Genomic DNA, 14,658 nt, shown 5'->3' with positions numbered 1-14,658 from the left:
ACGTAATTAATGGATGACGCCTAAGGATGTATTTGAATTGAAGTCGATTTTTCGTTCAGCTAAATATGCAATTTTTTAACCTTTTTTTTTTGGTAAAATGCATATAGAAAAATCATTGCAATTTTAGTGAAAACAATACGACCCGTCAAAAGTATCCTGGAAAAAATCTTGAATGTCCTATTTTTTACTGATTTAAACACTATAACCACTATAGGATCATGCCTGTTCCGTGTACCTATAATGGCACTTTATTAAAACATACTAAAATATTCTAATATATTAGTCAAATGGTCAATCAGATTTCATAAAATAAATGGAAAAAATGCATTGTTATGTGATCATTTAAACAAATAACAAAAATATGGGTCCTTTCGAAATCCTAAGGATTTTGTAAAAAAAAGTTGACACATTTCACAAAATAATGGATTTTTCGGTCACTATGAAACGCGGTGCCAGTCCGCTAAACTTTTAAACGCTTTTTAAAAGACCAGAGACCATTTCACACTTACACTTGAACAACTTAATTTCTATTAAATTATCGTACGGGGCGCATTTTAGTGCAATACCACCATCATTGGTACTACCATCACTATAAGTACGTTTAGCGTAGTAGTAGTAGTAGTAGTAGTAGTATCTTAGCTGTAAGGAGAATGTTTCACTCCATTCAGTAACTGCCACAAAACTTTAGTGCAAAACCCCCTGAAAAGAGGACACGGAAGAGCACACGCATTTCTCACGTCGTTTTAATGCGATTAATCAACGGACAAAAGTTTGTGAGAAAACTTCTCCCCAAAAACCCTGCCCTCAGTCCCAATTCCCACCACATCCGCAGCACAGCTTGTGTTCCCAAAAATTTCCATATTCAATCTTCGATCAGCAGCACCACCATCGGCAAAGCTGTTTACGTATTCCGAGCGTGTGCTTACCGCGCTAAGAAGCTGCTCCATTGCCAGGGAGCCAGGGAGTGGCACCCTGGCGATGCCATTGCCACTTCTGAAGCCCGCACTGACACAGCGTAAACCATCGCGCACAGAGAATGACGAGCATTCTCGTACAGATATAACCGCAACTTTAAGCAACCGATCCATGCAGATGTATTAAATGATTCGCTTTGTTTTGTTTGCACCAAACTTTTAAACACACATTAATACGGAATTAATTGCACAGAAAAATAGCCAGCAGGGGTTGTGGCTCTTTCGGATGCTCCCCAAACTGTGTAGGCCCCGATCATACATCCCTCAGCCGAACGTGGAGCAAACACAAACACAAAAAAACAAAAAAAAAGCCACAAACAGCATGGCGACGAAAAGTTTTGCTGGCATTGGGTTTGGCTTTCCGCGTACGTTTTGTCACTGTTTGGCCGAACTACCAGCTCCACCTTTGCAACCGTTCGCTTCCGCCCAACTAATCTCATGATTGACATCGGGAAAATGAATAAACTTTCTGCAAATGTGTGTATGTGTGTGTGAGTGCACGGTAGCGCTTTTCTTCGCTCGCCATCTCTGTATCTGTCTCCCTTCACCTGGTGCCTTAGACAGATGCAATTTTCTTCTTATTTTTTGTTCTCGGTTCGGTAATTGTGTTTGTGTGTGTGTTTCGTCGCTTTTCAACATACGACCAACTTTTGCTTCAGTTGGCTGCCCACAAGCAATCGGATCTGCCGTTGTCTGTTTTTGCTGACTTTGTTTTTGTTTTTGTTTTGTTCGGGATGAATCGAAACTCCATTTTTATGTTGCGTTTTGCTCGTATCGCACAGCCAGATTTCTGTTTCCCTTTACTTTTACTGCCAACCGGCAGCGTCGAATAGTAAACAGTTGCACCACTGCCGCTAGACGCTCCGCTAAGCATGCTGGCTGAGCGATGATAAGTGAAGTGTGTCACGCGTATGCGGCATTAAATCAAATCATAGCGCCCGCAAACGCAACTGCTCACTGCAGTGGTGTGGCCCGGCAATAAACACAGCGGCCGTGCTGTGGCATGCTGACTACGAAGCAGAATCTTCTGCACACCATCATCATCCACCTTCCACCAGACACCGGGCCAAGCCCAGCCCGACCCGACCCGATCCGGTCCTTGGGAATGCCAATTGCATACATCTTAATCTGCCGCCGGAATGATTACATTACATAAATTAATCTGCACGAATGAATACTTTATTTTTATGCCTTTCAGCGGGACTATAAATACTTCCGCCAGTGCGCCAGCGTGTGTGTGCGGCTGTGTGTGTGTGTGTGGCTGAGTCCAGCCGCACGTGCGCGGTACAGCGGGGTGGGTGGGTGGGTGTATGGGGCGGAATCAACTGCACTGCTGACCCACAATGCTGAATAGTGAAATTGGAGGTTGGGATGGCGCAACTTTCTTACCCGCAGTACGTTGTACGCGCGCCTCGTCGTAATCTTCGAGAGGAGGAAGAGAAAAGGGTGGATTTCGGTGCCCGACAAATGGGCCAAACGACACATTTCTTACACCCCTTCCAAAACAGCGTAGCGAACAATTCGTGCCGGCCAAGATTTATGCAAAAGTTCAATGTAATTCTAAAAAACCCGTTTCCATCCTCTTTTAGGGACCTCTTCGGGAGGACCTCCACTGCCTCCTTTCCTCCTTTAAAAAGGCCTCTTCCTATGACTCTTCGCCGTCCGGATGCTGTGTGTTCCGTGTTTCAAACGTGTCGAACATATTGCTTAAAGGATGTCGACACACGAAATGTCGGCGCAATCGTTCGCCTCGTACTGTGGCACGGTGTGGCTCGGGCCACCGGGTGGAAGGGGGTAATGTCGTGAGTGCTACATTTTCCGGTTGACTTTGTCCTAGTTTTACATTATTATCATCCCGGGAGCGGTGTTTTCTTTCGCTCTCGAAACGTTTTCTCGACGTTTCGCTCGCATTGCTCTTGTCGCTACGGGCCGCCACCAACGGGGCGGTAGGAGCGGACACGAAGGGGTTTCTACATCATTGCATTTTTACGGATCACCAGCAAGTTTATTGTCCGTAACACGTGACACACGTGTTATGTATGCAGCCTTGATAGTTTTGAAATTTTTAGTGCCAATCTTCCTCCACCGCCTCCTGCCAACCGGATTACGCTGTGTATTTCACCACACTAAATATGGTTGTATGGCTCAAGAAGAAGAGAAGGAAGAAGAAGAAGAAGAAGAAGAAGAAGAAGAAGAAGAAGAAGAAGAAGAAGAAGAAGAAGAAGAAGAAGTAAAAAAAGAAGAATAAGTAAAAGAAAAAGCAGATGATTACGTGCTTGTTTTAAAACTTAAAAAGCAATGACATGTAAAGACTACTCTGGTTCATAAATTTGCTTTACTTTACGCCATATTGCGTGTAAGGAGAAATATAAATACCATTGCCACCAAAAGTTTGCCAGAAATAATAAAATAAGTTATACTAATTCTCAGAAATATTCAGAATCAATATGGTGGTTCCGGAAAGAATTGTGACCCATGAGATCTTTCGGTGTGGTCCTCGACCGTTTGACCCAAAAATATTTGTAGAAGCATATCTGCTTATACAGTTCATGTCGGACAATTACAGAGAATGTTAGTTAAATTGTTAAAAAAGATTAAAAAAATATGTTATGCGCTTTCTGGTTAATCAATTTGTTAGTAGCAAATATTTGATGCACAATTCTTTAAAGTAATAACTCAAGTTTTAGCTTCAAACTCATACGCAAATCGTGAATGTTCGGAAGTATCTAACCCATCTTTATGTGGTTTTGAAATAATACTTTTTTTTTCAATCAATCAGTCAAGGTGTCCAAAAAAGCAATTTCCATAAGAAAATGATTTTGAAAAATTAATAAAACCGCTCAACCAACAGGAATCAAACACGCAAGCTCTCACACTTTTTTGTCGTATTGTGTTGGGAAACTTTAGGAACGCCTCTTTAGGCATGGTTGCAGCTTAGAACATTATGCTTCTGTAAAACGCTTAGAGATCAGCTGAAATCAGATGTCACTACAAACACGTGTTATTCTTGATAGGATGTTATAAACGATTTCAAGCTTTCCATAAGGCCGCACCAAGGCTGCACCTGTAGACTAGACAGACTACAGGTGAGCAAATGGCTCGGATTTTGGTCGCCAAATTGAATGAGCATTTTTATGGAGATTGGTAGGAAGGATGTAGCGGTTGCTAAGGACTTGTATGACACTTTGAACTCCTCAAATCTTAAATGAATATTTGCCCATGTCTGGACTGAACTGGGCGAACCAACTAGTAGTAATCGGACAACATCAAAAGCAAGAATTCACTGTTTCTAACGCGCGTAAATGCTATTCACAATCAACACCTGCTGCAACACCTTGGTCCTGTGGTACAGTCGTCAACTCGTGCGACTCAATAACACCCCCTTCATGGGTTCAAGCCTAGAATGAACCGTCTCCCCATAGCAAGCACTGACTACATCCGGCTGCATGGTAATGAATTAAGTCTCGAAAGCCTGTACATAGGCCGGTATGTCCGCGTAGGACGTTACGCCAAGTAAAAGAAGAACATGAACCTCCTCAAAAACTACTCATAATTAAAATCACATCAATATCAACATAATATTGACTATTTTTCAAAATTAATAAGCCAACCTAATAAGTCATTGCCATTCTTAACAAGTAATCTGCTACAGTTCATTTAGTTTACTTTTACTTTACATTTTATTTTTAATTATTTTAACGTAGATAAGATACCGAAATTAAAAGAAAATAAATGTGCACGATCTGATCAATTCAGTTTGACGTCGCTGCTTTAAGGTATAAATATTCAAACAGCCAAACAAAACAACACCTAAAAGACTTCACCGAAGAAATAGTCCGTTACATCATTTAAGTTTACTGATGCAAATCTTTCCACAAAAAGGCTTCAGTACAAACTTATCACACAGCAACAACAGCAACAACAACAACAACAACAAAACCACGCTATGTTACGCGATCTCAAAACTGGCGCCCCGGCCCCTGGTCGCTTACGAAGGCAACGAGCCGAGAGATCAATCGGGCCGCCGGTCCATCGTCCGACATTTCCTTAAAGTGGCCTATTTCTTTTCTAACCAATTTAAGATGAACAATTTATCTTAAGGGAACCGAATCCTGATTGTGATTCACAAAACGCCCCCTTTCCCATTGCCACCTCATCTCCCAGCGGTGCTGGTAAGCATTCATGCCACAAACCTTCTTCCACTTCGACAACGCACAATATACACGCACACACTCACACACCAGTGACCTACCTACCTTTCCATCCGGTTCGCCACTCCGACAATCGGAAGCGAAACATCCTCCAACCAATCGAGCATCCTCTTTCCCCCGCACACACCACACCCTGCCTCCTCTAAGATTGAATCTCCATTGGGTGGGTGGGTTGGGTTGGCTACGCTGTTGTTTTGGGTCGTCTGCAAGCTGCCCGAAAATCTTTGCTTGCCGAGCCAATTTCGGTGAACAGCGATGGTTTCCCATTTTTCTCTCGCTCTTTCGCTCGCTCTGCCTTACTCTGCCCTATCCTGCACCTCACACACAAGCAAACGGAAGGCAATGGGCAGTTTTTGCAACACGGGGAGGAAGGAAGAAAATTGGGCGGATGTCAGAGGTCGAAGCTATGAATAACCTCACGCGCTAGTGTGGTGGTGCAGAACTCCTTTCGGAACCAGCGAGCGAGAGACCGTCGACGAGCGAAAACGCCTTGAGTAAGGACGCCGCCGCCGCTCTCGATAACTCTCTGCGTGCGTGTGTATGTGTGTGTGTGAGGCTCATGAGCGAAAAGCTTTCGCGAACGGTGCGAGCTCTGCATAGGAGTGCGAGAGAGCGAGAGAGCACCGTTGCGAAGGAGTGCTAATGCCGTTCGGGACCCGTTCGGGTCCGGATCCTGTACGAGGCCTGGTCCCGGTCTAGGGCCCTGTCGCCCGAACGGTCACCGCTCAGTTCGTCGAGGAAAGCTCTAGCGAATGGATCGTACGTTAGGACGAACAGGTGGACGAACTGTTCAATGTGAGTAAGCTGTGTGCAGCTGTGTGTGGGACCCTGCCCTTTTGCTGCTGGGTGCTGCCAGCGGTTTGCTGCTCCACCCTTGGCAGGACAAATCGGGGTTTCGCTAGTGCGTGAAATGGTGCACAATTGGTGAAAAAACAGTGTGTTTAGTGTTGCAAAGTACAGCAAGTGATTTTGAGGCTTCACGAATAAGCCACTGTGTCAGTCAGAGTTTTGCCAATTGAGCTCGCAATCGATCGCGAAACGGTTGCGGGGCAAAAGATTGAGTAAAGTTGTGTAAACAGCTCCCTAAACTAAACCACCCAGTAAATTGGTAACACCAAAAAGTATGTGTGCTCAAGCGTAACAACTCGAACAAAATAATCCCGCAACGAAAAAGAAGAATCTCCCCTGTGCACAAGGCTAGTTAACGCCCGCAAAATCGAACGCCCTGCCCTTAATTCCTGTGGGAGAAAAACAAGCACCAGTGGACGGGACGACGGCAAGAAAACCAAGACCCCAAGGAAGAAAGCGAAAACGAGGTTTCATTCTCGCTCGCTTTCTCTCGCTCTCTAACACTCTGTCTCTTTTGCACACACACACACACACACACACCACAACCCCACCCCAACTCGATAGCAGCAGTGCGTGCTGAAGCTGAAGCGGGACCAGAGAATCTTCTCGTTTGGCGCTTGGCTGTTACTATTATTATTATGTGTAGCAGAAAATTGTGTCGAATTTTTCGCGAGCAGCTTTTGTGCCACACCGCGCAGGTGCGCTAACACCATAAAACACACACACACACACACTCACAATGGTACGAGGGTTTGCCAAAACGAGAGTTGATGAGGGGGGTAGGGGAGGCCTGCCGGAGGTCGGACAGACGGCACAACGTGAATCGTGTGGTGCGAAATCGTGAACACACATTACCATTCGTGCACAGCAAAAGCGAGCACGAGCGGTACTCTCTGGTCCCGAATCCTGCGCTCATCTCTAACTCTTTGCTCGCCTGAAAGCTCCGCGCTCTTAGAACTTCTGGCAAAGAAGGTGTTTCTCTGTGTGTGTAAGATAGAGAGCGAGAGCGAAAGTGAGTCATGGTCCTGGCGAGAGTGCTACTTGCAGCACGAAAGCTTTTGGCACCGGGAAACTCCAAACTCCCATCTTTTTGGGAACTCCCTGTAGCAAAGCCCTCCGCTGAGGCAGAAGGTAAACAGTGAGAACTATTGCTCCATTTTAGTTGTGAGTATGTGTGTGTGTGTTTTTTGCACTCTTTTGCACTCAACTTGAGAGTGGATAGGGAGTACAGAGCCTGGTGTACTGGTTCACACAACTTCAAGTTTGAGCTTTTTTTATTTGTTGGATGGAGCCTTTTGGATCCATTCTTCGCATTGGTTCACTAACACAAAAACACACACACGCACACACACACACACAATCGCCCAGAAAGAGCTCGGGAGCTTTTTCAGAGCGGAACGCTCTCGTTCAACGTATGTGTGTGTCTATGTGTGTGTGTTTGCTGTTTCTACAGCCCTACCACAGTGTATGTGTGTTTCAAGGGCTGCCGTTTTTTTTCCAATTAGAATGTGTCCCACCCAAAATATTCCAGGCCAAGTTTGGGCACCGAGAGCAGCAGTACCGCTGGAGCTAGCGAGCTCCACGGAGGGCAGCATCAAAGACGGTGTGTGTGTATGTGTGTGTGCAGCCTGCCAACAAACAAAAACAACACAAAAAGAAGTAACAAAACGGTCCCAACGACCCCTTAAAAGACTCAGTTTCCAGTCCGAATGGCGGTATGTTCGGAAAAAAAGAGCGATTGTGATTGGTTGTGATGTATGGGAAGAGGACACAAACTGCATGTTGGACGTTTGTGAATGGGCTCACAGATCAGCGTAGGCATCGACTGAAGTACAAGCATCAAAAAAGTCGCTGGAAAGGGATTGTGTTTCTTGCAGCATGATCAAAGTAGCCTTCTATCTTGCGGTCGTTTCTTTTCATTTCACTTGCCGTAGTGCGCGTTGTAATCTCTTCACTTGCAAGCTCGGTGACGTGTTTGATACCACAAGATACCTCTTTTTGAAGCTCATCATCCCTAACCAAACGTTTCTGTGTTACGCGTTTGAAAACAGCATCAAGTAACTGCTGCCAAGGATAATTCCACCAGTCTCGCCCCGTCTTTTAGCATTCCATCTTCCGTCTTCCCGAGCGCCGTGTACACGCATACTAACCCCCTTAGGGAAACCCCTCCCTCATTGCAGGTGGCCAGTAGGTCAGTGTAATAATCTACCGTAACCGTGGAGGCGAGGCAGCTGTGCCCTTAATTTCTCCCACACGCGCTCCCTTCGCGAGAACAAATGTGCGCGGGGCGAGCTAGGAGCGCGAGCGAGAGTGAGAGCAAGCATCGTCGGGCAGGATACAGTGCAAAACAAAGGGTGTGAAGAGAGCGAAAGCGCGAGAAAGCAAGTGCGTGTGCGGAGTGTGGAACCCAGCCTGTGCTTCGGCCAACAGCTGCAAAGGAAAAAGTGCAAATCGCAATGTGCTAGTGTGCCCAAAAGACGTACCGCAACGGTACCTGGTGTGCGTGTGTGCGCGTGTGTGTGTGTGTGTGTGCAGTGCAAAGGAACGGCGGCGGTGGTGTGTATGTGTGTCTGAGCGTGTCCGTGTGCGTGCGTGCGTGTGTGTTTGCACGCAGGAGCAAACGAAAGATGCCTTCTGTCAGCCGCACCGTGCTGCGCGCAAGGGAAGCTCGGCCCGTCCGACGGTCGGCGGTGTGTGTCGTGCGTACCGGTGGCCAGCCTGCCACGACCGTGCTGCCCGGCGGTGGCCACTGGAAGGTGCGGTGAAATGGACCACCACCACCCAGCAGGGCATCATCCCGTTTCCAGCGCTGCCGAAGGCACACAAGTCCTGCTTGCAGTTTGCAGCACTAGGTGCGATGTGTGATCGCTGGCTTTAGCTGTGTGCGAGAGCATTGTGAATCGATCGACTCAAAATACGGACGATCCAGAGTGTTTATGTGAACCCGATCTCGACGTAGAGGGGAACAAACAAGAAGAGGAAAAGAGAAAGCGAAACTCTGAACTCCGTGTGCGTGTCCGTGCCGTGAGGAATACCAGCGAAAGCCTGAAGCCCTGCCATTTGCAAAACACTATGTGTGTGTATGTGTGTGTGCGCTGCTGCGTAGATGTGTATGTGTGTAAGTGTGTGAGAGAATGAATTATTGTGCAGCTGGCACAGGTGTGACATAGACCATAGCGCCCAGTTTCGGTGAAACTAACCCGCCCCAGCCAGTGCAGGCCAGTGCTCTAACCGGGGTTTGGCGGATAAAAGGCAGCAGCAGCACCCCAAAAACCTGGGAACAAGCGCAAGAGAGTGAGCAAGAGAGAAGGAAAGACAGAGAGAGAAAACGAGAGAAAGAGTACGAGAAAGAAAAAAACAGCTACGAAGCAACGAGGAAGGTCACACATTCCCTGGTCCATTCCCCAATTCTGGGGAAGAGTCGCAGCCGAACAGGAACACGGATCTTCGGAACACGGTCCAGCAATCTGGTCCAGCAGCCACCGGAGTCAACGGTAGAAATCACGAGACACTAAAAAAAGAGAGAGAGAGAAAGTGAGAGGGAGAGAGCGAGCACCAAAAGACACGCTCACACTCCTCCAGCACGGCATCGATACGCGCGGAAATCTGACGACGACGGACGACGGGCGGTGATCCTGTTGCGGAGCCGGGACACACCGGGACACACCGATAGCGCTGCGCTCTGGTGCTGGAGACTGCGAGAAGCCTGCCAAGCCTGCCCAGCCAGCCGTCATCATGTCGCTAACTATCGAAGTTCCGCATGCGAAGAGCCCCTCGCTGGGTGTCCTCATACTGACACTCAACTTGGCTCTGTTCCTGCCTCAAACTATAAATAGGACGCCACCGTATGTGCTAGCGGGGTAAGTGTTGTGTTGCAATACCGTATATATATGTATTTATATATCTACCACCAACCCATCCGAAGGACAGCACGCATTGGAAAGCGGTTGAACGCGTTGCGGCGGGCCAGCGTACGCCCGGCCCCGGGTGAAGTGGGGGCAGCCTTTCCACAAGAATAGGTGAAATTTTCTTGGGCGTTGCTAACACAATACCACTCCGGCCAATGGACCGTGAGCGAGAACTTTCCACCGCAAAAAAGGCCCCGAGACCGGAACCGGGAGCGCGGACCCCCGGTGCACGAGCGAAAATGAGCAAAAGCCCGAGCGCGCGCTACGACGGTGGCGTGCGAACGTGATTGCGTGCGAGCGGGTGAGCTGGTACACTCGTACACTCTGCTGCACACGACCCTGATTTTTCCCTCCCCTGTGCACACCGAGCGCCGCTCTCCCGGCCGCACCCTTTCCCGAGCGCGGGCTTTCGGTCGGGAGTGGGAAAGCGCTGATGGGGTGAGATTTCTTCCACTCATCTTGTGGCAAACGCAAAACGTTCGATCCCACGAAAGTGGACCACGGTTGTTTCGGTTGAGCAAGCCGTGGGGGGTTTCCATCCACAGCAGGAGGGAGGGTGGTTGTTTTACTTCACACTCACAAGCGCGTGGGTTCATTTGCTCGCTCTCTTTCCCGCACGCAACTAAAGTACGGACCGCTCAGGATGGAGTATAATTTCCGTTTTTTTTTTACACACGCATACAGACCTTGAGCAGCACAACACGACTGATCTCTCAGTCGGTAAAAGGCACATTGGTGCCTTCCCAAAATGTGCGTGGAGGCGTTATTTTGCTAAGCAAACTACAACAAACGCTCGCCCAATCGATTACTGCCAATCGCTCTCGGTCTAACCTTGCGAATTTCCACTGCGAATCGAGTGTAGCAAGGAAAGCGGCTGTCGAAAACTTGGATGGTCAGATCAATAATACCACCAGAGCGAGCTGCAAATTGCGGGTTGAAACAACCGCAAGCCCCAGGGAATCGATCCTCTCGGCAAACGACGGCCTGTGGTAATTTTCGGGCAGGCCTTGCTGTGGTGAAACGACACCTCACTTCCGATTTCGGCATGTGCATGTGAACGCATTGATTGAAGTTTGAAGACCACCCAGCTGCTACGGTACCTGTCAATTGTGCGCTCGGTTGAGGTTTATATGGGAGTGTCCTAGTGTTTTCTTCTTCAACCTTTTTCGACCAGGTTTGTGTTAAGTGTTGCTTCAGGACACACAAAACATGTCTTGCAGAGGCAGCTGTGCGCAAGAGAAGCACGATAAAGACCATACGGGCAGCACACGTTAGCACACGTCAATCAACGAAGGTAACATTATAGTTAATAGCGCTGAGGGAAGGTGCGTACTAAAGATTTTGGGACATGCCATCGACAGCACACAAATGGCTATCGATTGCTGGCGGTCATTTGGGCGTGTTGTTTAGTCGCTTATTTAACTTCTTGTGGAGCACACTGATGAACTACTAAAACGATAAAATGAACAATGTTCGAAAAATTGTTTCCCGTCGAAAGATATTGAAATGATCAACCTACATTTAAGATATGAAAATAATAAAGCAAATGCTTATCATAGTTTGCGAAAACTATCATATAGAAAAACTATAATATTGCACAATTTTCCACTATTTCTTGGCAAAAAAATAGCTATAAAAGATATAATGAAAACAAAAAAAACTTCATCAACTTCACCATTATGCTTGAAATACTTCAGTGGATGGCAGTAAAACAAAGAATAGTGTATCAAACAGTAATCTTCATACATGGAATGATGCCCTAATCGTAGATTAAATGAACCGAGAATACGAAGCTTCCTTTCATTTAACGAAATACGAGTGTTTAATTCAATCCCAACAGAAGTTGTTGATACTACAAGTCAGAATCAGAATTTTAAAAGCAAAGTGCACTATATGTTGAACAGGTGATTCAATAATGTGGTAGTTTAGTGTGTTAATATAGTATAATGTTTGCTTGTATTATATAATATTGTTAAATCAAACCCGCATTCATTGACATGATTATTATAGTGTATTTTTTATCTCGTTTTTGTCTTGTTATTTTTATGAAAACTTATCCCGAAAAAACTTTGTCTTCAAAAATTCAAGACATGCACGCGTATAGTGGCGTTAATTTTGAGGAAAAGACTTTCTAGTTGTAAGATGATAGGACTTAGCAACATCCTATCCAATTCATTGGCAGAATTCTTTAGCACTCAATCATCCACTCGAGATAATAATGAAATAATATGTTATACATTAATATGTTTAAGATAATTTTGTCCTCCTCGAACTCTTAACAGGGAAAGTGGAGGGACCATGAGTATCATTCCGTTGTACAATTAGAATTAAAATTCCTTGGATTGAAGAATATGAGACTTCTATTTGGCGTAACGTCCTACGCGAACATGCCGCCTTATACAGTGATTTATGTTATTTGTTTATTTGTTTATTTGTTTATTTGTTTATATGTTATTATTATTTTTATTTACAAATCTACGTACAAATACTTAAAAATAATTAAGAGGTACGCATTTGATACCACAGGGACGTACGTGGCTTGTTTCCCAAGTATTCTATCTCCTAATGAGAAGCACTCACTTGTCAACATGAGAACGTCGGTCGTTTAAGCCAATAAATATTGAAAATGGAGTAAAACCACCAAGCCAAGAGTGATTTTAGTATATTTTGGTTATAATCAAATTCCACTGGTTCTCTACTCCAATGAAAAACCAGTGTCAAGTCTCAAATAAAAACATGAGCTTCAAATGCATTGGATTTGTCTTTTAAACATTATAAGTACATTCGGTTTTAGAAACGTGTATTTTTAACCATTTGATACATTATAATACTGCGGTTGCCCTGCCTGCCACAGTTCATCCTCCAAAGCCTCACCCCACACTCGGCCCCGAGGAGAAAACATACCGCGCGGGACATTTAAACTCCCCATTCAATTACGCTCACCTTCACATGCGCTCCCCGATGACACACGGTGACACTCCCGGTGAATGGCTAAAAGCGTTCTAGGATCAAAACGAATCAAGCACAGGAGAAGAAAAGAAGAAGAAAAAAACCCGACCAAACCCCATTATGCTGTGCAGCTCCCCCTGCTCCCCAGCACTTCTGCAAACTGAAAAATGGTAATGACGTCATTCAGGCTGGTTCATGCTCCATTCGCTTGTTTCTTCCTCTCTGTCGTTCGTCGGCATCACCACAAACACCATTCCCGTTTAGCCCGACCGCTCTGTATCTCTCTCTCTCTCTTTCGCTCGTGCCATCAAACGCAATCACCGGTACTGTTGCCACTTGCAGGCGCAAGGTGTTGGCAGCAAATTAGCATGAGCCAGCAGCCACCGTCGCCGCGCCATCGATTTCCACGAACCGTCAGCAAACGGTATGCTTTGCTATCGACGCACACGTCACGGCACTATGGGGTGGGTGGGTTGAATAAATAGGTCACCGATTTTGAGAGCTGGCTGACACAATCCTCCAATACACATACCACCACACCACACACATACGTATACAGATGGACACGTTCCAATGAAGCATGTGCGGTATTTTATGCGACCGCTTGTGCGAATGGAGTGGGAAGCTGCCCAGGGGAAGCATATGAGGAGCGAAATTGGAAAAAAAGCGGGGTAACCAAGATGAATCTGACCCGCACGCAAAACCCTGCACGAGAGACTAGTAAGTCCTGGGATCAATAATGGGCTTGACAGGCACAGCAGGACGCAGGGCTCATCATGAATATAGTACCGCGTGAGGCGCACCGTGTGCTCCACCAAAGACCGTCCTCACAGCTTGCCAGTGTGGCCTTTCCCTCCACACAGCCAGCAAAACTAGTCGCATTTGTTTGTCACGTTCTAGCTGCAAAGCAAAAGGCTGCTGGCTGCCAGTGGACAGCACCACAGGCACCGCTTCGCTAAAGCTTTCAACCGCCAGCCCTACAACGGCTCTCTGGTGCTCTGCTGACCTAGGGGTTGGCTTTCACGCGACCAAACGCTTTCTCCTGCATTGCTGCATTAGAGAGCATGTTTGTGTGTGTGTGTGTGTGTGTGTTTGTGTGCCACGGGCCACAACCATGCGGCAGCCATGCTAGCTCGGAAAATCGTCCCCATCTGTCCCCTGAGTTTGTGTGTGTCGCTCCAAATCGGGCTTGGGCCATTTCTATTAAGCAACATTTTCTATAAAGCAAAAGCACAGGCCAAAGAAAAATAGTATGCAAAACACAGCGTTAGAAGCACGCTCGAACGGCAAAGGCATCATTCCGGGGCCCGGTACCAGAGCGGGGCTAGTTAAGCCATTTTTCGCTTGGTCATTTCGTTGCTGTTCCCACTGGACGAGCTGGCGCTTACTAGCTTCTAGCCCTTTTGGAGTTGAACCCCAGCACTCACTGGAGCTACTTATGCATATGACTACTGCAGTCAATCACGCTACTGCCCTCCCCGCCCTAACCTGCTCTTATTAACTGTGGCACAAAACCCCCGGTACCCCTTTTGCACGGTAGGCTGCGCGCACGAAACAAAGAACCAACCCGTTCTAAATCAAACCAGTGGAGCAAAACAGTCGGAAGACGGAGGTACAGAGGTACCGGGTGGATTGCATGTTCGGGTCGGTCCAGCACACTGTAAGATTTATGATCCAACCACCAGCCGCTGCTGGGCTGGTGGGGCTCACGATCAAACGCCAGGTGCCAGAGTGTGGTGGCGCCGTGATCGAGCCAACCGGAATTAC

General features: G+C 46.8%; 1 protein-coding gene across 9 annotated transcripts in view; it reads left to right on the top strand.

Annotated features, from left to right (window-relative positions):
• Positions 1-5,906: 5,906 nt before the first annotated feature.
• The window catches only part of LOC121593693 (gamma-aminobutyric acid receptor subunit beta), a 73,829-nt gene continuing 65,077 nt past the window's right edge, over positions 5,907-14,658 (top strand). For 4 of the 9 annotated variants that reach the window (XM_041916277.1, XM_041916278.1, XM_041916275.1 and 1 more), the window contains exons 1-2: positions 5,907-5,980; positions 8,215-9,894. In XM_041916277.1, coding sequence (XP_041772211.1) covers positions 9,770-9,894 — 125 coding nt within the window. In that variant the 5' untranslated portion in view covers positions 5,907-5,980; positions 8,215-9,769. The other 5 variants (XM_041916281.1, XM_041916280.1, XM_041916284.1 and 2 more) reach the window with 5 other exon arrangements.

This window comes from Anopheles merus, chromosome 2L (genome assembly GCF_017562075.2).
Source record: "Anopheles merus strain MAF chromosome 2L, AmerM5.1, whole genome shotgun sequence".
NCBI lineage: Eukaryota > Metazoa > Arthropoda > Insecta > Diptera > Culicidae > Anopheles > Anopheles merus.
This window is presented reverse-complemented; position numbering and strand designations above follow the sequence as displayed.